At 39.8% G+C, this 23,105-nt stretch overlaps 3 protein-coding genes across 7 annotated transcripts; all 3 read right to left on the bottom strand.

The window, feature by feature from the left end:
• Window positions 1–298: 298 nt before the first annotated feature.
• On the bottom strand, window positions 299–2,425 carry mrps34 (mitochondrial ribosomal protein S34). Of its 2 annotated transcripts, none has more exons than XM_028600091.1 (4): window positions 2,314–2,425; window positions 1,616–1,996; window positions 954–996; window positions 299–795 (listed from the first exon to the last, which is right to left on the bottom strand). In XM_028600091.1, the coding sequence occupies exons 2-4, from the start codon at window positions 1,931–1,933 to the stop codon at window positions 497–499; spliced, it is 660 nt and encodes a 219-aa protein (XP_028455892.1). In that variant the 5' UTR covers window positions 1,934–1,996; window positions 2,314–2,425; the 3' UTR covers window positions 299–496. The 2 variants fall into 2 exon arrangements, with proteins under 2 accessions (XP_028455892.1, XP_028455893.1); XM_028600092.1 differs by lacking the exon at window positions 2,314–2,425 and adding an exon at window positions 2,093–2,307.
• Window positions 2,426–3,038: 613 nt separating this feature from the next.
• spsb3a (splA/ryanodine receptor domain and SOCS box containing 3a) lies at window positions 3,039–10,526 on the bottom strand. 4 transcript variants are annotated; one of them, XM_028599468.1, is made up of 7 exons: window positions 10,224–10,526; window positions 9,232–9,426; window positions 8,616–8,796; window positions 6,924–7,111; window positions 6,673–6,775; window positions 6,459–6,584; window positions 3,039–5,775 (listed from the first exon to the last, which is right to left on the bottom strand). In XM_028599468.1, exons 2-7 carry the CDS (start codon window positions 9,337–9,339, stop codon window positions 5,384–5,386), a joined length of 1,098 nt encoding a protein of 365 aa, XP_028455269.1. In that variant the 5' UTR covers window positions 9,340–9,426; window positions 10,224–10,526; the 3' UTR covers window positions 3,039–5,383. The 4 variants fall into 4 exon arrangements, with proteins under 4 accessions (XP_028455269.1, XP_028455270.1, XP_028455271.1 ...); XM_028599469.1 differs by having other exon boundaries at window positions 9,232–9,423; XM_028599470.1 differs by lacking the exon at window positions 10,224–10,526 and adding an exon at window positions 10,044–10,208.
• A 2,868-nt stretch (window positions 10,527–13,394) lies between these two features.
• Window positions 13,395–20,025, bottom strand: atp6v0ca (ATPase H+ transporting V0 subunit ca). The gene is made up of 3 exons (XM_028600573.1): window positions 19,744–20,025; window positions 16,924–17,107; window positions 13,395–14,614 (listed from the first exon to the last, which is right to left on the bottom strand). The coding sequence occupies exons 1-3, from the start codon at window positions 19,817–19,819 to the stop codon at window positions 14,410–14,412; spliced, it is 465 nt and encodes a 154-aa protein (XP_028456374.1). The 5' UTR covers window positions 19,820–20,025; the 3' UTR covers window positions 13,395–14,409.
• Between the last annotated feature and the right edge of the window lie 3,080 nt (window positions 20,026–23,105).

Here is a 23,105-nt window from a genome sequence, read left to right as displayed (position 1 = left end):
GTTTTGTTTATCAGGCACCTCCAAAAAAGGGCCAATTTGGATATATCAGAGCTCTCTGACAAATCTAAATTACCCAGTCTAAATTAGGACCAGGAAGTTGATGTGAACGCTATTAACCAGTTGGAAACTTGTGATGATTATGATGAGTCCAATATGCCATAACCGCAGCATGAGAAGAGGTCTAATCGGGCAAAATAACATCACTTTTGGAAGCTGCGGTCCCTTCCTTTTTTTTAAATAAGTGATTTAGTCTTTACTGCAGGCACACACACACAAAAAAAAAAACACTGACAGCAGCTTTATTTTCATCTCAAGTTTAATATTTACCACATTACACAGATGCACATTACAACCAAAGAGGCCTGCTTCAGATGAAAATAGCAGAGAATTCCTTTGAGTCCAGGATATATCGGGACATTGAGCAGAGGGCTTCCAATGTACATAAAACAGATTTGGTTCAAAATGTCCAAGATTTGCATCTTCAGAACCATGAGTATCACACCGCTGTCCCCTCTGTCCTCCGCGTCTCTTGCTCCTGCTTTCGGAAATAGTCTTTGTTGAGCAGGACGTCCCTCTTTAAAGGCAAGGCTGGCTCCTCGGCCATTACGCTGCCTACTGCCTTCTTGTACTGGGCCAGCAGCATAGCACGAAGAAGGGGCGGGTAGGGGACGTAGCGCACAGGCGGCTCAGGGAGCGGCTTAAAGTCCTTGATCTGGTGCTCCATGTGTTTGGGAATCAGGCGCCAGTCATGGTACATCACCTTGTCTACCTCCTTGACCTCGCTCTCCTGTTTTCCTGCAAAGCACAAAATTAAAACACAGTCACTACATGAAGTTTATTTAAATGCAACTCCCAAAAGGCTGCGGAAACCTTTTAAACGACATGACATCAGTGCCCTCAATAGTAGTTACAGATACACTCAAATCAAATAAACAGGGTTCAATCAATCTTACCTTTGTGGGTGAGGATCCCCCATGCTCTGCCGTGATCCATGTTCTAAAAAAACACAAGAATCAGGTGTCATTTGGTAACAGGTATCCCTATCAGACCCCATGCCAAATTGGACCCGTTTTCAAAGTTTTTTTATATCAGAAATATGGGTTTCTTTGAACCAAAATGCCGAAATATAACATGGATACATGAATGTTGTATGGAACCCACACAACGTTCTTTGCAGGTAAAAGTATTCCTTTCATTGAATTTTGGGTGTTTTATTCAATTTTTATAACATCCGAAAAACATGTTTAAACGGTTTTAAAACAGTATCGTGACTACACTTTGGCATAAACCAGTCCGTGATCCACTCAACATCCTTTGATCTTAACTATTAGTCAAAATAATTAATAATTTCTGCCTTTTTAACTCACAAATTAGGTATAATGTAATATACATTTGTCTTATTGATCATGAATTTAAAACAAAACGTTGAAAAAAGGGATAAAAACGTTTTAAAAAAAAGTGTCAAAAGCATAAAAGAGCCAAACAAGCTGAAAAATTCCATTTTGACCTGGATAGACAACAAGTTCATGGTCGAAGGGAAGACAACACAAGGGTTAAGATGATAATATGCAGACTCGACACTCAGTGGCAGTGCATGGATATGGCCCGCTCTCACCTCAGCTGTGTAGTCCACCTTGACCTTGGTGATCTGCCAGTAGCTGGGCTCGGTGTGGTCCTCCAGCCACGACTTGCGGGTAAAGAGGCGGCCCACTCCGAACAGCCTCATGCCTGCCAGCAGAGAGAAGAGGCGACTCTCCCTGCGGACATCCTGCCAGGCCAGCACAGGCAGCATCTTTCCCGTGTGAGGCCGCTTCATCGTCTCGTAGTCCAGGGCGTACTTCTGGGACTCCCGCGGCCGGGACTTGAGCTCTCGGTACGCCCGGATCTTCCGAGCCATTTCGGCTATGAGGCGAAGACGCTTTTTCTTCACCATGACTGCCTGATGTGCCGCAGCTACTCCACAGTCCTCACTGGTCAACAGCGGTCAGTGTTTCTCCTGCAAGAGATTACAGTGAGTTCAGCTAAACATCTGAACGTAGCAGCTCTACAGCATAGATATATAGCTCTACAGAAGAAGCTAATTCATGTCAACCTGTCAACATGTGGAAAGCATCAACAGCCCTGATGTAACGTTAACGTTAACAAGGCTAACCTAAGCTGAGTATGTTAGCTAGCGTTAAAAACACCTCGTACAATTTCATTCCTACACTCACACCGACTGATAGATATTATTATAACCGACTGCTTGAATATTAACTATTGCCAAACTATCGATAATTTTCATACTCGGTAAATATCCGGAATTAAAAATACCTGAATGTCCCTGATGAGCAGAACCAATTTAAGTTGACCTCCGCAAGCAAGGCACACAACTTCCGCTCACTTTGTCCGACCGCAAAGATTTCCCTGTGAACTGCCAGTGAACTTTTTGTTCCGCATGCGATAAATTAAGTAGAAGACTTCAGGTAGCACGTTATTAATTTCACTGGAGGAATAATATTATTATTAGATAATAATTGATATTTAATAAAGGTTTTCAACATGATTTTTGAATACCCATTTAACCAAGTAAATGTTCTATTATGTTTGATGCAGTCTCTAAATTTCTTCAAGAAAGATGGTAGTCTTGGCCTTTTCACACAAATTCATTTTTTTACTTCAAATGATTTAAAATTGATATGGATATGGACTTGTCAAGGAAAGTGTCTCGAGGATGTTTTTAACTGATTTAACTAACATAGACACTTGGAATGAAAATTAATCGTTTCCATTTAATGTTTATTTTGACCACACAATGGATAAAAGTTCTACAATTATGTTGTTTATTTTAATCGGGAAGTGTGCTATTCAAAAACGAAAATGGTCAAATTCCAGGCCATTTTTTCCATTTGAATTTAAGTGTTATATTTGATGTATAATGAAAAGTAAAAAAGCAATCCAAACTTTAAGTGTTTTAGTTGATAATAAGAATTTGACATCGTGAAATGTCCTTGGTACCAGTTTCATTGGTAATTAATGAATCCATACAGCCCTTTGTGCATATTTAGCATTCATTTTATTTTCAGCTGAAAATCATGCTGATAAGTTATACAGAAAAAGGCAGTTAGAGGCCTTTACATACAGTATTATTAATATGACATGGTACAGAAGAAACACTTAGAATGTCTTTCTATTTACAGTAAAACAGTAAGAAAAAGTGCTTGGATGCATCAATGTGAAGACAAATACTGTGAAAAAAGACACAAAAATATATCTACTGGACTACGACTAACCTCTTGGTGGTTACATACATCTTTAGGGATAAATCTGATAAATTACACAACTGGACATGATTAAGTGTGTCATATCACTAATGATCATGGTCCTCTGGTACCTTCACTGCTGTTGTTGTGTCAGTGCCTCCATCATCTTAAAACACACACATTCCTTCTAAAAAACATTATCATATAAGATGCCTGTATTGCATAGTACCTTAAATCATTGTGTATGTCTACTTAAGATCCTTGAGGAGTGAGCATGATCAAAGACTGGTGACTGAGGCAGCAGTTGGCTTCAAAATCTGGTTGTGGCTTCAACATCTGGGTCAAACACTATTTAATACTTATATTGGCATGGTTTGATACTCCAAAGAAAGTAAAAATAAGAATTATTTAAATACCCGAGCCAAGGGGTAACGTTCACCTTCTCAGTCATTTATGATCAAGTTATACTTGAACTGATCTTAACACCACTCAGCCCCTGTAGTCTTGAAAGGTGGCCATAAAAAAAAAATATATAAACATCCACAGAAACATTGCAAACCACTCCTGCAGTATAATCCACCTACTGTTCTTTCATGTGCTCAATATGTAAACTGTGTTTTAGCCATATAAAAAAAAAAAAAAAAGATTGTTAGAAACACACTAAGCACACAGAGAGCTGAGTGGTAGATAATGAGCAGGAGCAGTGTGAGAAGTTTCTATAACCAAAAACAATTTTTTGCTGTAAAAACCTCAAACTATCATCATTGGAATAACATTAATGCTGACCAAAGTTCTCCTTTAATGGGGAAACAAGGAACCTTCCACAGCCAACTGTAAGGCCAACAGAGGCTAAGTGTTTGATCCTAAAAGGATTCAGAATAGAGTACAACCTTAATGAATTACAGTAAAGAGGAGTTTGTAAAGGAAGTGATGGGACAAGGCATTGGGAAAACCAAAAGAACATACTTGCATAAACAGGTCAGTACAAAAAAAACCATTAAAACTGCTCATAATATCATATTTTGTCAATCAAAGAAACTAACTTTTTTTAAAGTTCCAAAAAATGATAATGTATAACAGCAATGAAAAGTTACTTTGTGTGGCAGTATCTTCTGAGTGGCATGCTTGTCTCATGATCAGATTTAAAGAGCTACACCAAATAATGTATACTACTGCTTACATCTTTAAAAAATAAAAATCCAGAATTTCTACAAACAAGAAGCATAACATTTCAACAGGAGACTTTCTAAATCTGGTGACAAACGGATGTTGCCATTTAAATGTAACAAACGTTTGACTTGTAACTTTATTTCTCAAGAAAGTTAGAATTATCTGAAAAGGAATCATAGGTGTGGGAGTTGTTTGGAGATGATGGCTGCTCTATGAGGACTAAAAGTACAGTACATTCAGGTTCATTTCACCTCTTTCTAACATTTCTCAAGTTTTTGATCTGTCTAAACATTTTTGGATTGTTGTTATTGTTAAGTTTTTGCTTAAGAGCTGTAACCTGTGGGTAAGAAATAAAGAATATTCTATGACCTATAGTGTGCAGCTTCCTGTCTGTTCCACTCACAGGACATAGTGCCCCAATCATTCTCACTTTGGCAACCTAACAAATAATTGCAGATGCAAGTAAAACAGGTAACAGATTACTATGATAATGCATTGATAACATTGACGTTGAGAACAATATACATTAACATAAACCCCCTTTTTGCAAATACTATATCATGATGACCACCAAAATGTGGCCATCCATACTTGACTTCAGTGTTGCACTGTGCAGTCCATTCCTGCACCACTTCACTAATCCCCATACATAATTGCAACAAATTATGATAGCTAACAACGTAACACCACATCTTTTCACTTATTACTAAAGCTGGTTTGGATATTGAATGTATGATGAGCATGAAGACATCTGAATGGCATGAGAGAAGATCACAGTAAAAGCGTGTAGGCAGAAATACTACCTTCACAGTTTTCCACCTAGGTACCACTCCCATCCTGGTTATTTTCTTCACTACTGGATAACATTGACGTTGAGGAAAGCTTGAGGCAGGTAGAAAACACTAGATTAGACGCCACAGGACATTAACGTCTGCCAGAGTTTAAGAGGAGGTAGGAGTCGAGCTGTCCAGTCATGTCCAGCGACATCTCTTCCTCTGACAGGCTTCGGGGTCAGACGTACAACCCTCTGAGTCGCTCTCAGAGGAGGACGGTCCAGCCAAAGGGGGGACAGGCAAGAGCGGGGGGGCCTCGGGCCCATCTGGGGCTCCATCCGTGGTGCCACTGTTGAGACTGAGCACCCAACCCAGTTTGTTGTGGAGCAACTGGCGAAGGCCGGGCGGCAGCGGTAACACATCCAGGGTGTCTATACAGTCCGGCAGCAGCTGGCGAAGGCGAGCACAGCAAAGGTACAGCAGGGAGGTGGACGCAGAGCAGGATCTGATCACCTTCATGCTGCTCTTCGCTGCTGTGGAGCACGCCATCGGATAAAACCTCTTATTTTGTAGCTCTGTGGCGGCAACACCTAGGTCCAGAATGGTGACAAAAAAACGTTACGTTAATGTGTATTATCTTATGTATTCCATATGTATTACAGTTAGCAAATAATCTCTACTAACCGCTGTGTAATGTGTACACAGGTATGTTTCATACATATGGCCATATGGTATTAAACAATGTTACAAATATGCTTAAGATGCAGTTGTTGAGGTTTGTAAATTGGTAGAAATGTGTACACAAATGATTAGGGATGCACTGATCCGATGCTCCAAATCAGTATCAGCCAGATGTGACAGATTCACGTTAAATACATTTTCTTTTTCAACATCATAACAATGTTTTGTTTCTGCTACGAGACAGGCCACCTACTCAAGTTTAGTGCCACAGTATTCTTTTTGGTAACCCTTACATAAAAACAATGTTGACAGTGAGGGACACAGCAGAACTAGATCAATATATCGGCAGGTATTATCTTATCACAGATTTTTATTGGTGAACATGTCAGCCGATATGCAACAAGAAAATTGCAGTACAGAAATGGCAAATTAGGTTTGAGGTCATTTAAAAAGTGTCTCCATTACATAGTTTGGCCACCAGAGAGCACTGACAAGTTGATCTTTTAACTGTAAGTATGTATCTCAGTATGTAGCTATTCAAGTTAGAAATAAAGATTGTTTGGTTATGTTATGTGTTTATGTTGGTACTAACCTATACACTTGCGATTCTTGAAGAAAGTGAGTGTGCCGTGCCACGTGTCCAGATGGATTCCAATGATGGACCCCTGTCCGAACCGGGAGGAGAAGTTCATCTTGTCTCCTTTATGAAGCAACAAGCCTGACAAAAGGAAGACAACCACTGATGTCCAACTTAGACAATATCCGTTGTGAGAAGTTACTGCAACATCACAGCATGTTAATCTTACCAGTGTAAGAAAGACCCCAGCTGTCTGCATCTTTTCCCAACAGGCTGCAGAACGTGTGTCTGTATTTGTCTAGATTGACATCAGAAGTACCGATGCCGACCATCTGTACAGAAACAGAGAACAATTTAGAGACAAATAAATTTGATCTTCCACGCACTTAGACAAAACATTTGCTCTATGTTTTGATTTCTTCAGGAAAAGTTTTACGTAATAACAACAGGTCATGTAAATAGGCTGGTTTAGAGGTTTACCATGTCTGTTCCATACACTGGGGACGTCATCTTGATCTCCCAGAAGTGCTGCCCTTCAGCCAGCTCTTTGGAGCCACGGATTGCTGCTGTGCCACAGCTGTATTCAGAGTGAAAGTTCACTTTTCGATTGTCGCAGCTCAGTAATGTTGCTGTCGATCGGCTGTTGGCATCCCAAACCCAGTCAAACTCTGAAACATCAGAAGTCATTCATGGCCAAAGAATATACAAGTAGTGAAATATTTCTTGTTAACTGTCTTTAGTGACCATTATATGTTGTTGTCATTCTGCTACATTCCATTCTGTGAGAACTCTGAGCCAAGCCTTTCTCATCGGACTTAATTGGTATCATGAATTGTAACACTGTTTTCCTCCCTGAAGATGTATCTGCGTGAACCTCCTCCTTTCCTCTGGTGATGAATGGAGCCATTGTTACAAAATGGATATATTTTTGTGTCTTATTAGACCTTTAGATAATTGTTGAACTGAACCCTGCTTCCTGTCACTTTGTTCTCCGAGTAACTGCTTTTAGAGTCAACTCACAGGTGTCAAGCCAGTGGATGATAGGGTATAAACCACAAAACAATGGTGATAGGATTGTTTCATAACAACTGTAGAATCTATATGTGAGCAAATCATAGATCTCAATAATTGGCTTACAATGGTGTAATTCAAGTAACATCTCTTAAAAGGTCCCATGACATGGTGTTCTTTGGATGCTTTTATATAGACCTTAGTGGTCCCCTAATACTGTATCTGAAGTCTCTTTTATATAGACCTTAGTGGTCCCCTAATACTGTATCTGAAGTCTCTTTTATATAGACCTTAGTAGTCCCCTAATACTGTATCTGAAGTCTCTTTTATATAGACCTTAGTGGTCCCCTAATACTGTATCTGAAGTCTCTTTTATATAGACCTTAGTGGTCCCCTAATACTGTATCTGAAGTCTCTTTTATATACAGTAGACCTTAGTGGTCCCCTAATACTGTATCTGAAGTCTCTTTTATATAGACCTTAGTGGTCCCCTAATACTGTATCTGAAGTCTCTTTTATATACTGTAGACCTTAGTGATCCCCTAATACTGTATCTGAAGTCTCTTTCCCATAATTCAGCCTTGGTGCAGAATTACAGCCACTAGAGCCAGTCCCACAATGAGCTTTCCTTAGGATGTGCCATTTCTGTGTCTGTAGCTATTGAGGAGGAGAGAGAGGGGGGCAAGGTGGAGGGGGGGGGTGTGTGGCCTTGACCAACTGCCACTTTGCTCGTTTGAAAGCCTCTCTCTCTCTCTCTCTCTCTCTCTCTCTCTCTCTCTCTCTCTCTCTCTCTCTCTCTCTCTCTCTCTCTCTCTCTCTCTCTCTCTCTCTCTCTCTCTCTCTCTCTCTCTCTCTCATGGGCGGGCCAAATTCTCTGGGCGGGCAAAGCAGAGAAAGGGGAGTTAACCTTGCTCCTTATGACCTCATAAGGAGAAGATTCCTGATTGGTCCATCTGAGCTTTCATTTTCTCAAAGGCAGAGCAGGATACCCAGGGCTCGGTTTACACCTATCACCATTTCTAGCCACTGGGGGACCATAGGCAGGCTGGGGGAACTCATATTAATGTTAAAAAAAACTTCATAAAGTGATTTTCATGACATGGGACCTTTAATCAACCTTAGTATAAACTGAGTTCTTGAAATGCAGCAGTTGTCTTGTACCTTGGTCATCCTCTCCACAGTGGCAGTCTTTAACCTGGTGAAAACCTCGCATACGAGGGTTGTAGTTAGTCTCAGCCTGGGAGTCACAGCCACAGTAGGACTCTCCGGTGACCGGCACTGCACTGGGGACTGGAGGGACCATCACTGCTGAAAAATCCGCCTCAGAGTCTGAATCACTGTACTGGGGAGCAACAATGTAAAATTAAAAAACTAAGTCAAATGGCAGCAGCATTGCTTATGTAACAACACATCACTGATTTTAAGCCAAAATTGGGCACTGCATTGGAAAAATGTATGCATCTCTAAAATTGAATAGTGAAATGCAGACATTGTGTTTTATTCCTTTCTGTGGAAAAAAAGTATTGGTTCTGACAAAAAAGCATGCAAACAACAACAACAACATACACTGTTTATAATGGCCAAAGGCAAATTAGAGGCTTTAAGTCTGACAGGGATTCCTGAGGTGAATTTTGTCCGTCTTCTCACGGTGACACATCCTATCTCCTGCCTAGAGTGTAAACAAGTGGCATCATATGACTCAGACATAAACCACTGACGCTTCATATCTGTTCAGAGCTTTAAGTCCAGGGGAAAACAGCAGCCTTTGTATGCTTACCTCTAGGCGGTCGTAGTTCCATTCTTCTAGTGCCTGAGCATCAGCATCCCGTCGTATCCCACCCCAGACATATCGCCATGCACGACTATTCCTGCTTCGCCTTGACATGGCAGCAACACAGTCTCACCAGTAGAAGAGCTTGCCAGTCAGTTCAGGTTCAGTTCAGGTGCTGGAAGAACAGCATCAGTCCAGCTGCTGAAAGACAAAATGACAACATGGTTACCATAGACACTGAAGTCTCTGTGGCAGTTAACCTGGGTAGCTTTTTACATATTGTTGTTCTTTTAAATTGCTTATTACAGAAAGAGTATGAAACCATTGACCCAAATAGTTATACATTCTGTCACTGTGTTACTTATAGAATTATTCTTCTTTTTGCCGGGGATCCCATGAAAATCCCCTTAAGGACCCCCCATTTTGGGAACCACTTATCTCACCACCATTGATTACACTTTTTCGGTAACGTACTTTATTAATATTTGAACCTTCAATTCTACGTTTCTCCACGACACTGATCAGTTTCATCTTATTTTTTAAGCAACCATATCAAATGCCGTTAAAGTTACACACACATCATCCTATTTAATTTAGTGCTAAGTAATTGTTAGTAGTCTGGTCCCTGTCAGTCGTCATCAGTGAAATTGGCAAGATGTTGTTTTCCTAACTAGCTTTAGACAACGTTAGCCACCTAGCCAAGCTAACAGGAGCAGCTAACTAACGCATTTATCAACATGTTAGCAGGCTACAACAAGGTCAGAGGCATCAAAATTCAACTCAGACTGCTGGTTATGCGTGTGTAAAGGCTTGCGTACCGTGCGTTCGCGTGTTAACGCTAATAAGCCATGCATTAAGGAAAGGGTGTCCCGGGGGCGGAATAACTTGGCTGGTGATGCAGATTCAGACCTAGCTAGCGCAAACTAGCTAACGTTAGTTAGCTTCCGTTAGCTGCGTGCTGCTATCAGTACGGGATAAAATGATTGCGTTAACGTTACCTGCCTGTTGTTCACAACCAGCGGTCACGGAAAGGGAAAATCACTGACAGCACATCAGAGACGTTGTTGTTCATGGAAGCCTCCTATTGCTAGATAGTTACGCTGCATTCATGTGGTGTCGGAATAATTGTAAAAAATAGTTCCCAACTGGGAAAATCACCTGAATGCCCCTCAAACTTGATACATCCATGCCCTCAAGTGAGATCAACAACTCGGAAAATCGGCATGCGACTTGCCGAGTTGGCGTCCTATTCTCTGTTCTCTTAATCCATCCATGGTGCTATTACACAGTAACATGGTGGACGAAAGTTAATGGTAGGTTAATGGTAAAAACATTTTTTTTTTATTAATTCACGTGTTGCATATGCTTTTTTTTTTGCTCACGTGTAACGTTAATTTCAAATGTCGTGTAACCGGTAGTTACTGTCCACGTAAATTGACCTAAAGCTTTTGTATTAACATTTAGCCTGATAAATCAGGTAAAGCTATATTTTTCTGGTTTTAGGGAATAAACTGGTGCAGCAACAAGTCTGGGACAAAACAGCTGTCGACGCGTTGTTTGAACGTTTTGAGCAATACATTACAATACATCTTCTCAATAACACATCTTCTTTGTAACGTCCATGTTTTTTTTTTTTTTTACCACAGTAAAGCTCATGAACAGGAAGAACGACTTCCCAAATCGGTAAATGGGAACATCCGAGGAGCAGGTAAATGCAGCATACACGACAACTAAATGAGTGGCTAGATAGCTTCTTTTTTTTTTTTTTACTGTCTATGTGTTTTTTCCATGGCCTACTTTACATCAGTCTGACCGTAAACAACAACAGCCAGGCAGGCCAGCACCATTGTCTCCTTCACACAAAGTTTTCAATACACATCAAAGACTGCTGTCATTGTTTTATGATTATTCAGTGATGGAAGTATTTAGATGTTATTTAAGTGCATTACAACATCAAAAAATAACTCCAAATAAAAGCAGAAGTTCTGCATAAAAAATATATCGAAATTAGTAGTTATTAATAATTTATTATGAAGATTGCCCACGAGTGTTTTAATCATTATATAACATATTTAGTGGTGGAAAACGTATTCATAATCCGACCATTTTTCACCATTATTCAAAGTGTTACTTTAAGTAGATTAAGTAGATTTACAGAAGTATTAGACATAAAAATGTACTTGAAGGATATAAGTTCACAATTGTTCAAGTCTGCCTGAAAACAATATAGTCAGGTAGCTTTATGAACATTGAAACAGGTTTTGCTTGCTGTAATCATTCCTCCTGTTCATACTGGCCATATAAGATCCACTCTTAAAGCACTTTCTATGTAGGCCTAAGTTTCTTCGTTTTGTGCAAAATTTATTCAAAGGTTTATGTGAAGCTAATATGAATATAAAATTATGAAATTCCCTGTTTTCGTTTCCCTGGTCAGTGTTTCACTGCTGAGCTGCAGTGGAAGGATAGTAACAAAAAAAAGGAATTTTGTACTAAAATGTCATTAACCTAAAGATACTCAGACTATCCTTTAGTATCAAAAGTCAAAGTACTCATTATGCAGAATGACTATATATGTTTTTTATATTTGTGGCTCATTATTGTTTATCCATAAGCCTCTATTAATACTGTAATTTTATACTGTATATACATATTTATATCATGTGCTGTTGTTGTTGCTGATAGTTTTATCTAAATAAAATCATATTTTAAACTGTTAAACTAAAATATTTATATCCTAATCTAAATAGTAACTAGTAACTATAGCTGTTATATGTAGTGGAGTAAAAAGTACAATGTTTACCTCTGAAATGTAGTGACGTAGAAGTGTAAAAATGCAAGAACCCTAAAAATATACATAAGTAAAGCACTTGAGTTATTACTTGAATTATGATTATTACTGGCACATTAATGTGTAAGCAGTATTTTAACACACTGAACACAATACATGTGGGTATCATTGTTTGAAATGCCATTTAGCACAATACATTCTGCTGCATTCGGTTTGCATCAGTAGCTATTTGTAGCTCGGAGGATTTGATGTTTTAATGTAAAACTTGCTACAGGCAGTGTGAACAGCACTGCCACTTTGTTTTTACATTTTCAGTCTCGTAAATTCGTCCCTATTTTTTTTTCTTTTTTGGTATAGCCCAGAGCTTTCTCTATCACTCTGGTATAGCCTATTGCAAGGTGAACTCTACGCTTTGCCACGGGTCAGTGCTGCAGCTCTCCCGGACTGGACCAAAGCGGTGACAATGCTCTTTGTGAGCTCAATAATAACGTGTATGGGCAGTCAGTGTTTCACCCTTCAACGATTCAAGGAATCACATACAAATGTATTTCTCAAAGGCTTTTTTTTTCCCAGTTGCTGAATATGTGTAAAATTCACACTGATTTAGTTCTCAAAAGACATTTTGGATTCTGTGCTGATCGAGCTCCCTGAAGATCAGGCTTCTGCAACTCTTGATTGATCTTAATTGACTGTCTGAGTCATTAGTTCACTCCCAATCCCATTTTTTTAAATTATTGATGCAAGTGGGGAAAAAACACGGGACTGCATAAATCCACGTTAAAGAGGAAGTGAATGAGTTGGCTAACATATTCATTGGCATTTATTAATCAAAAGGCACCGAGAAGACTGCTCTCCCAGGTGCTTCTGAGAGTTGCACGCAGCTAGGAATAAAAACAAATAAAAAAAGCTCTTCATACACCACAAAACCATTAATTATGCATTGTCTTTTTTAATTTCAACTTCTGAACACTGCAGCATGAAAAAAAATCAAGCAGACAGTCCACACATCATCCCACAACAACAAATACATCTTCATGCCCGTTCAGTACTCACAGTATTATGCATTGTCTTTTTTAATTTCAACTTATGAACACTGCAGCATGAGGGAATTAACTGAAGATGAAGCAAGCAATTCTCTTCAATCTTATGTGTGGCATATCAACATATGCTGTAATTAAAAATATTAATATGGAGGCAAGTCTCGTACACCTCAGGATGTATTATAATAACTATTTCGATTCTTTCATCTAGCTGTCAATTTAAAACCCAAGTTTCACTTTCACCAAGTGCTTGAAGCTGTCTAAATGTTGTTGGTACGGTTAGTTTAGTCATCCCATTAATATCAGACAAAAAATAAATAAAAAATAAGGGTCAACAATGATGTTCTGGAGGAGGTTGAGTTTTATTTGGAAATCTGACAGGCATGGCTGAACAGTGAGCTCTTGAACAAAACAAACAAAAAAATCAAGACCGCAGTACTACAGGTAAACGATACTAGTGTTTGAGAATGTCATATTAAACATAAAGACTTGCACACACATTATTCACTCAGGTCATTCACACACACACACACACACACACACACACACACACACACACACACACACACACACACACACACACACACACACACACACACACACACAACATGTGGACATCCTCCATTAATAATCACACTACATCCAGAGGAATTCCAAGCACTTAGAACAATTACCCACAGTGCAATTAATCTAACTATACACAGATAATTTATATATATTTTTTATGTATATAGGGTATTCAATAAACAGTGTTCCATTTAGACAGTTTCATTAAGTCAAAATCTTCATAACTTTCCATAAATAGTGACAAAAAAATATGTATTGACAGCTCCTCACCACTGTGATTAAAAAAATGGTCCCCGAAAAAAAAAACATGATAAAATTAAATACTAGTGTGCATGAATCTTCAGCAGTCTCGAAATGGAGAATGACAATCAAATCCAACAACAGAAAACAAAAACCAAAAGGAGGGGAATGGGCAGCAGGATAAACGTTGATACTCACACTCACAGCACAGACTGGTTACTACATTTACGGGGGGGGCGGGGTCTCTGGGTCACTGTACAGGTTAAGATCAGACAAAAAAAATCAAGCAGACTGTCCACACATCATCCCACAACAACCAATACATCTTCATGCCCGTTCAGTACTCACAAGACCTGACACAACTGGATGGCTTTAAACAATATGGATAGATCACATCTACTGAGGACACCGCTGTCAAGCCAACTTGTTTCTGTTGCCATCCCATCCTGTCAGACCCACGGGGTGTAATGGAAAGTAGGTGAAAATCTCCTATTTGTTCTTGCTGCTTTGACGTGGAATGAATGAGATGGCGTTTGATGCGGACACTTATTATTTTGTAGATAGGATGAGGGCCACGATGAGGCCGTAAAGCCCCAGCACCTCGGCGAAGATCAGGATCAGGATCATGCCCACGAAAAGCCGGGGCTGCTGGGCAGTGCCTCTCACACCGGCGTCGCCCACGATGCCAATGGCGAACCCGGCCGCCAGACCGCTCAGGCCCACACTCAGACCAGCACCGAGATGCAGGAAACTCCTGTCGGGAGAGAAACCAAGAAAAGAGCACCGTCATTGCACAAGGTAAGTCCGAAACATAGAATAATAAAATATAGGTCAAAACAATTATTTTTGAGTCCCTCGCTCTTCTCATTCTGTTCGGGAACCTTGGGATGTATACGTAAATGTATTCAAGCAAATGTAATTTGGGGCAACTAGCTATCCCCGCCCATCACATAAAACCACAGTTGACTATTAGTGTCTTGGTTCCGTAAGCGGGATCCCGTGTCAGGGGCGTGCGTTGTAAACGTTGTTTTCATTTTAAAGGATTTGGTCGAGGTGTAATTTATTCATCTTGTTAAATAACAAAATGCGAGAAGGATCAAAAATAGTGCCAAAACCCTCTAAGACTTAGGTACTCCAGCCCACACAGCCTGTATGGTCTGGTCTTACAGCGCTCACCAAACCCACGTATAAAACTGTTCCAGAAAACAAGTTCTGACCGGTGAACTGTTTACTATCTGCCCAGCATAACACGGCACAGAGCCATACAAAACAAATGTGCCGTAAGGAAGGAAATCAAACATTTAGCGAGCACGAGAGCCAGATGTTTTTTCTTTGGAGTTGATCAAAACACATAAAAAAAAAAAAAAAAAAAAAAAGACCTAAATTCATCATGTTGTCAGAACTAGTAGAGGTCAAAAATAGCTTCAGGACTATTTAACTAATGAATGTCTTTGGGTAATTAATTTCATTTTGAGGATTTATTTCTTTCATTGTGTTTGTGAGTTACGGAGGTTGGGGGTTATGTGTATGTGCTTCAACTCAAAAGCACCCAAACTATGCAGAAAATGCTGTATGAAATGTTTCTTGATTTACACAAATAACAAGCAGAATTAATATAGAATTATAGCTGCTCCGCAGCGATGGTCGGGGCCGAGCATTTTAAACTCGCAGGGAAGGTGTCCAAAGTACAATGGCTGATTGTGTATAAGATGTGACATCGTGACCTATGAGCTTTGAACTCACAATCTTCAGGTCCAAAGACAAACGCAGATCTCAGTGAGCTGTTGTCCAGTCCTCTACCTATTTGGGCTATATTTAATTGAGTCAGCCTGGGTTGACTCAATAACATGACTTTCCTTAACTGGACTGATAATCAGAATCAGGTGTTAATGCAGACACACATTTAAAATATGCAGGGCAGCTGTCCACAGCACAATGCCTGATTAGATATGTATGATCATCTAGCAACACCATGGGCTCAAACTCGGAACCATTGAGGCAGTAGGCTGTTTCTGATCTCAGGGAGCTATTATCTGGGTGATGTCACAAGTGGCATCGCAGCACCTGGTAGACAAGGAGCAGGCTTGCGTGAAAATACAGAATTTAAAGCTGCTGTGAAAAAATGATTTCTGGGCGCCTGGATAGCTCAGTTGGTGGAGCGGGCGCCCATATGTCGAGGTTTACGCTTCAACGCAGCGGGCCCGGCCCTTTGCTAAATATTCTTAATTTGTTTTTATTTCTTATTAGAAAATTCTGAGAATTTGTGTACTTGGTTAAGACAACATAGAGATGCCTGTAATGTATTTTCAAAAAGATCAATAAATGCCAAACTGATATTTAAAGATTCTCTATTTTGCAATGACTGCAATGCGTATATGGGGACACAATAAAAAAATAAAAAAATAAAAATGTAACTTTTTTAGTTAACATTCTGAAATTTTGCACACCAAATCTACATTGATCTTTAAATGTTGTGAATTTTTTCCATGAACATCAAAGATTTAGTTTGGAAGAAATTGCAGGATTTGTTTACACTACTGTATGCAGTAAAATGTTTTAATGCACTGTGGGCTCAATTTTTGATAAATCAAAAATTTGAAATGGTAAATTTGTGGAGGACAGTCTGAAGATGAAGTTGCCCAAATTGGGTGTCAATTGAAACAAACGTGGGAGGAGATTGGTTTAAGAGGTTTTGCAGTTTTTGCAAAAAGTAGAGTGATGGACTTCAAAATTGCTACAAGGTAACAGCAGAGCATAGTTTCTGCACTATTGGGGCTACAGTTGGCATAAGTTGTGACGTAATAGAATGTATGGCTGATTTGTTATGAATTTTTCAAGTTTAAAATTTTAGATACTGCTGTAGCGCCACCATCGGGACAATTAGCACACAAATTGCACTGATTGAGTTTAGCATAGGACTGGACTTATGTGCAACGTTTGGTGAGTTTTCGTGCATGGGAACATGGATTTCTTAAGAAGAAGAATAATACAGGCAAAAACAATAGATCTAATAAAATGACTTAAACTGTTCTAATGGGCTACTGTATCAGAGCTTCATCTTACTTGTAAAGGGTGACTCTCTCAGAGATGTTGTTGGCTATCAGCACAGCCACTACCAGCCCGTAGATGGCGATGATACCAGCCATGACCACGGGGATGATGGACTTCATGATGAGCTCTGGCCGCATCACAGACATGGCAGCGATGCCTGTGCCGCTCTTTGCTGTCCCATATGCTGCTCCTAATGCTGCGCAGGAGAGGAGAGAGATCCTGTTAATTCATCTGTTCAGTGTCTATTCTTCACTTACAAATGATTCCTGACAAAACAACTCAAACCGGACAAGATATGGATCCGGCTGGAGCTGGGTGACAATGATTTATCCAGTCGATCGATTTTAGACCAGACGTGCAGGTAACAGACAAAATTAAACAGTAGAAGATATTAGAGTGCCAGTTTTCTTCCGCCTAGCCATAAATAACTGAGAGATGAAAGTGATACATCAACAACAACAAAGAGGCGTATTTGCAAATCACACACAACAGTGTGTCTATTTGTGGAGACTAGTAAGTCTCCACACAAAACCATCTCTGAAACCATTTTAAAAAAGTGATTAACAGTTGCCCTCTAGAGCCTTGCTACCCCATTAAAACCTTGCCCACTTCAGTACTAGGTTATATAAGTATTTTCATGACTAATGTCACAAATGGTAGCTTCTCCTAACTTTTCCTGTCTGCTCAGTTGTCCCCTTATGTTTCATGGATATCTGCCTGTAACATTTTTGTGATTTCCACTGCACATCACAAGTCTCTGCAGCATGTTGTCAGTTATAGGATGTTCAGTATACTTGTACAATCTAAAACCAACAGGACATCATGACTTGCGTAAACATACACGCCCACTTTCTTAAGCCAAGTCACGTGTTATCTGTACGCATTTTGAGCTATCCGCGTGTATGTCTACGCTGTATACAGCGGACGAAAACATTGTATGCCACTTGGCGCGTTATCGCGAGAAGAAAGCTACGGTTGGGTTTAGGAAACGTGACATGCGGGACATGATCCCCGGTCTCCTGGGTGAAAGTCCTGTGTTGTTTAACATTTTAACACAGCTCTTTTCTCTATATTCAGGGAGGGAAAGGCCATACAAAAGAGGAATCCCATATTTTCTTTTTCAATTATATTTTCTGCAGTTGTTAATTGCATAAAAGTACAACATAACTTCCGACAACTTCCATTTTCACTGCATCACGGGCTAATTCTGTACTGGCTGGTTCCCCACTGTGCATCCCATAGATAATGAATAAGGACAGACATCACACCTCCAGCGGGTCTTCAGCCTTTACACAGATGTAGATGCCTGATTGAGTAGCCTTGAGTGTTTCTAAAGAATCTGCTTTCCTATCTCCTTTTCTAAACGTTACATCATTGTTCACGCTTCATGCAACTGTCACCTCGAGACATCCTGGACCAAATCTATTGTGACCAATCAAACAACTGTTATGACAGTCTAACAGCACCCATGGAGAGTTTACTTTGGGGCTGCAAGTAACTGTGTTTTCCCTTTGCTTTGGGATACAGTGTCAAAATGACAATGCAACATAAGGAGGTAAGACTTCTAAACATTATTAGGAAGGTTTTTTTTTTTTTACCATCCTGCCATCTTTACACAAGCTGAATAAATGAACCATAAGCAGACCAAAGTTTGTGCAGTCCCGACATGTAATTGATTTGAAACAGGTAGCCTATACACAAGCAACAAAACGGATACCTCTGACATAAGTAATAAGAAGTCTTAAGCCCTATATTAGTTAATAAAACTAATTTGGATTACAGATGCGCTGAAACCAATTGGGTGTGACCTATACAATTTAGTGTTTCAGTTACATTCATTCAGGCAGGACAGGCCACAGGCTCAGCTTTGAATGCCACAACAATCCCTGGCAAAATGTTACCTTACATAAAAATGAATCTAAATTGCATGCAGTGTGGTATACTGTACAGAAAAGAGAGAGCACTGGTATTGGATTGAATGATATCCTAGGGTTAGGTATCAAAAAGTTTAATCTGTGCATTATGATAACTGTCATCAACTCATCAATAGTACAGACTCCACAAAGTGTCACCTGCAGTCAGTCATCCTCAATGATTTCGACATTATGGAGACAGTTGTCTGTAGGAATTGACATCATCTAATTGACTATACTTCCCCAAAAAAATAAATCACTGTAAGAGCACGATGCATATTCCGTTATTTCCTCTTTGACAGACTGGGTGTACCCCCGCCTCCCGCGCATGCTAAACGTGAATGAATGAATGACGATGGATGGATGTTCCCTTAAATTTCCCACACTGATGTTAAGGCCTTGAATCTGCCCCCTCCTGCAATACAATACATTACAACTAATGGGAAACACGGCTGGATTATTCCCAACAATAATCGTATTTATTTTATGATTTATGAACATCTGGACCTTCCTGTGCTGTAAAATAACTTAATTATGAGAGATTGTGGAGGGCTGCTGCCACCTAAACAAGGGTCTGCGTCACCAACCAGCAGCTACCAGAAGACAGCATCACAGCTTGACAGAATATATCCAGGCGCATACAGGAGGTAACGTCAGCTAACGTTACAGTGTTAGCAGTGTGAGGAGCTAGCTAACGTTAACGGTAAGCAGCTTGATGTCGGTGGAAATCTCCCCCCGCCTCTTGCCTTGCATCCCTGGCAGGTGTGTGAGCCGTGACCGACTCAGCTAACACCCAACACCGTGTCTCTAAAGACAGCCCCCATTGTTGTCGTTTCAACATCTGGCTAGGCCAATTCGTCGTTAGCGTTATGACAGTAAACGGTTGAGATGTCAGATGAAGAAGCTGGTGTAACGTTACCGCTGAAGACCATGGCCGCAGAGGCTCCCATCACAGCGAAGAAAGGCGAGTACTCGGGGCTCTCATCAGAAGACATTCTAGCACTTTTCTCGGGACGATACAGCTACAAGGCAGACTATCTTTTTTTGTCAGGTTTTCCCCTTTTCCCACCGTCAGCTTCGGACAGGTTAAAAGTATTAGTAAGGGGCGAATACGTAGCTGCCAGTAAGAGCGCCGGTGTAGAAGAGGAAAATGGCGAAACGGAAAAGGTCACATGAACAAGCATCTCCGAAAGATCCATTTGTGTTGACACGGGGGTGCTCGACACAAACATGCTTGACATATATAACCGTTGTTGTTTATTGCACCGTAAAATATATTGTAGATATTATTTTTCTTTTAATAGTAATTTTCACAGCGATGATATTTACAGCAGTGTGTAACACCACAATATATGATAGGAGTAGTTTGCACAGTGTGTGTATTGTGGTATGTTCTGCTGCAAGTGTACTGACTGCAGTTGAAACGCTAGTAGTCACTAAGCTACATGCTGGCGTATTAATTATTAGGTGTCAAATATAGGCTATAGTAAAAAATCAACTATAAACACCATGTTTGCTATATAATTTAAAAAACAAAAACAAATAAACAAGAGTAATAAAGAGGCGCAAGAAAGCACAGTAATAGAGTGTGCATAACCAACATGTACGATATATCCATCCTCGTATACAGCAGGGTTGTATATTATTTTCACTATGGAATAATCTGTAAGACAGGTCAATTTAAATTAACATTTGACTCTCTTTAGGAGTCAAACAAACTAGGACTACCTTTATTGAGTGACCTGGAGACACATCCTGGAGCTGACTTTGTCAAGGTGACAATGTAAAATCAATGTCAGCTAAAAGGACATATTGCCTCAGAACATATAAGCTTCTTATGGGCAGATTTTCTCAATTACATTTTTTGGATCCTATTTACCTTCTTTACACAATTTAGTTTCCTAAAATGTTTATTTCTCTCACAGCATCTCAGTGAGTCTTGATGGTTATCAAAGTTTGCAATCTTCATAGGCCTACTATAGTTCTATTGAGGTTTATATCCTGAGACCAGTTTTGGTTTGAAGGATGTTTTTTGTACAAGACCAACATGTCACAATATTTGTCTTAGCCTTTAATAATCCATCTCCTTGAACATAATCATGTATAGTTTGCATTTTAATAATGATGATGATAATAATAAACGTATAGCACTTTTCTTAACAAGCAAAGCGCTTTACAGAAGAAAAAACGGCCGATAAAAACAGATAAGTTTAAAACACAGAGATCATAAAAGGGGATACTGTATATTGCATTTATAAATCATAAAGACTTCTTATGCATTCAAAAAACATTCAGTATAATTAAACTGAAAGATTACAGCAAAACACTTTTTAAAGTTGCATCACTTATCTTCCAGAATATTACTCCAGAAATGTGTTTTTACTTCTTTTAGATTTGAACTGTGTTGCAGGTTTGCACGTTGAGGAATGGCCTCTGCCAAAAACGGCGGCACATAAACACTGGAATTGGAGTGCGGTCTGCTCTGATCTTAACCACAGTTGTTGAAGTGTCCTGGAGCAAGGCACTATACATCCTCACCTGCTCAACCAGTGTCATAATCAGCCAAATTAATGTTGGACTAATTTACAAACAGATATACATTGTAAATCATCCCACAAGAGTTATGAATAAAACATGTTTTATGGAAATCAAAATCTTGATTTTGAATTAGTCCTCAGCTACGGCAGATTTATTCCCCAATTTCAATGGTGACCACATTACTTATTACACTCTAGCATCAGATGAAATGAGCAGGATTTGCCTTAGTGAGGTGTGTCACTGAAACTTGCTTGACAAGAAAAGCTAAGTTTTGATGTCACTCCAGGTCCAACTCCTGCACAGGGCTAAGGAGGGATTTTTTATTTTTTTTATAAATTCTCAGATGGCATCAGGTCAACTTCATTTAATTTCTTATATTGTTATCCAGTTGACATTGTGGTCTACACGGTACCACAGCCCCAAAACAGGACAGCACTTTAACATTCCCCCAGTATATTCTACTGGGGGCAAAATACCTACACTACTTGTAAAATGTGCCATGCAGTGAGGCGGACACTGTAGGGTACAATAACATATTGGAGGATTAAACAAGAAAACATTCAAATGAACATCCCTCCGTACTACTTGTATAAAATGTTTCACTGCTTGTCACTCAGTAAGGCCTCTTTAAGTACAGACGTAGTTCAATTGTCTCATGAGAATGTACTTAAAAGGTCCCATGGCATGAACATTTCACTTTGAGATTTTTTAACATTAATGAGTTCCCCCAGCCTGTCTATGGTCCCCCAGTGGCTAGAAATGGCGACAGGTGTAAACCAAGCCCTGGGTATCCTGCTCTGCCTTTGAGAAAATGAAAGCTCAGATGAGCAGTTTTGGAATCTGCTTGTTATGAGAAGCAAGGTTACCTCCCCTTTCTCTGCTTTGCCCACCCAGAGAATTTGGCCAACCCATGAGAGAGACATATCATGGCTTTCAAACGAGAAAAGTGGCAGTTGGTCAAGGCCACACCCCCACCTGGCCCCTCCCACTCGCCTCCTCAATAGCTTCAGACACAGAAATGGCACATCCTAAGGAAGGCTCATTGTGGGACTGGCTCTAGTGGCTGTAATTCTGCACCAAGGCTGAATCTAGGGTAAAAGACTTCAGATACAGTATTAGGGGACCACTAAGGTCTATATAAAAGTCCCAAAGAGCACCAGGTCATGGGACCTTTAAATCTCATACAGGGATTAAAGTAAAAGCAGAACATGTGTGCACACACACGACTGTCAGCAGCCTCTCTGCAGCATATCATAAAGTAAAGCTATTCCTTCTGATCAGAGCTTAGTCATGTGACCCGTTCCTGCTGCAAGTAGAACAATCACGTTCTTACAGTAAGAGAAGGATATGCTTTGACTTTTTCAAAAGATACTAAAATTACTTGTTTTGCTGCCAGTTTTAAAAATCTGAAACAAGTGTGAATCATTTTAATATTGCAGCAATTCAACTGTTGTGGTGCAAAATGTGTTATGAGCCCACTCACTGTTGTAAAATGTCACTTTTGAATTACTTAAATTTATCTCACAAAATTATTATCTTGACTGTACATACATTTGGCAGTGTTTTGAGTCATTTGTTGTGGACAAACTTGCTAAAGAAGTCCTTAGAAGTCTTAGTTACGTTAATTTGGCCGAGGTGCTGTACCTAAACTTTATTATAACTAGCCAGGTTAAACTTTTAACAGTGGTTTATAGGGTTTGCACTTCCCTGTGGAAGTACTGTATTAAAGAGAGCAAACAATTG

This window comes from Perca flavescens, chromosome 15 (genome assembly GCF_004354835.1).
Source record: "Perca flavescens isolate YP-PL-M2 chromosome 15, PFLA_1.0, whole genome shotgun sequence".
NCBI classification, from domain to species: Eukaryota; Metazoa; Chordata; class Actinopteri; order Perciformes; family Percidae; genus Perca; species Perca flavescens.
Note: the sequence above shows the minus strand (reverse complement) of the source record. Positions and strands in the feature narration are given on the sequence as shown.

Bases quoted from the DNA above. Each gene is read 5' to 3' on its own strand.
- mrps34 (XM_028600091.1), bottom strand. From the start codon at position 1,933: ATGGTGAAGAAAAAGCGTCTTCGCCTCATAGCCGAAATGGCTCGGAAG. The intron at 997-1,615 runs GTGAGAGCGGGC...GTGTTTTTTTAG, and splicing joins AGGTGGACTACACAGCTGAG to AACATGGATCACGGCAGAGC. The intron at 796-953 runs GTAAGATTGATT...TGTGCTTTGCAG, and splicing joins GGGGATCCTCACCCACAAAG to GAAAACAGGAGAGCGAGGTC.
- spsb3a (XM_028599468.1), bottom strand. From the start codon at position 9,339: ATGTCAAGGCGAAGCAGGAATAGTCGTGCATGGCGATATGTCTGGGGT. The intron at 8,797-9,231 runs GTAAGCATACAA...GTTGCTCCCCAG, and splicing joins GGAACTACGACCGCCTAGAG to TACAGTGATTCAGACTCTGA. The intron at 6,585-6,672 runs GTAAGATTAACA...TCCTTTTGTCAG, and splicing joins CTGGGGTCTTTCTTACACTG to GCTTGTTGCTTCATAAAGGA.
- atp6v0ca (XM_028600573.1), bottom strand. From the start codon at position 19,819: ATGTCTTCTGATGAGAGCCCCGAGTACTCGCCTTTCTTCGCTGTGATG. The intron at 17,108-19,743 runs GTAACGTTACAC...TCTCCTGCGCAG, and splicing joins TGCGGCCATGGTCTTCAGCG to CATTAGGAGCAGCATATGGG. The intron at 14,615-16,923 runs GTAAGATGAAGC...CTCTCCCGACAG, and splicing joins GAGAGAGTCACCCTTTACAA to GAGTTTCCTGCATCTCGGTG.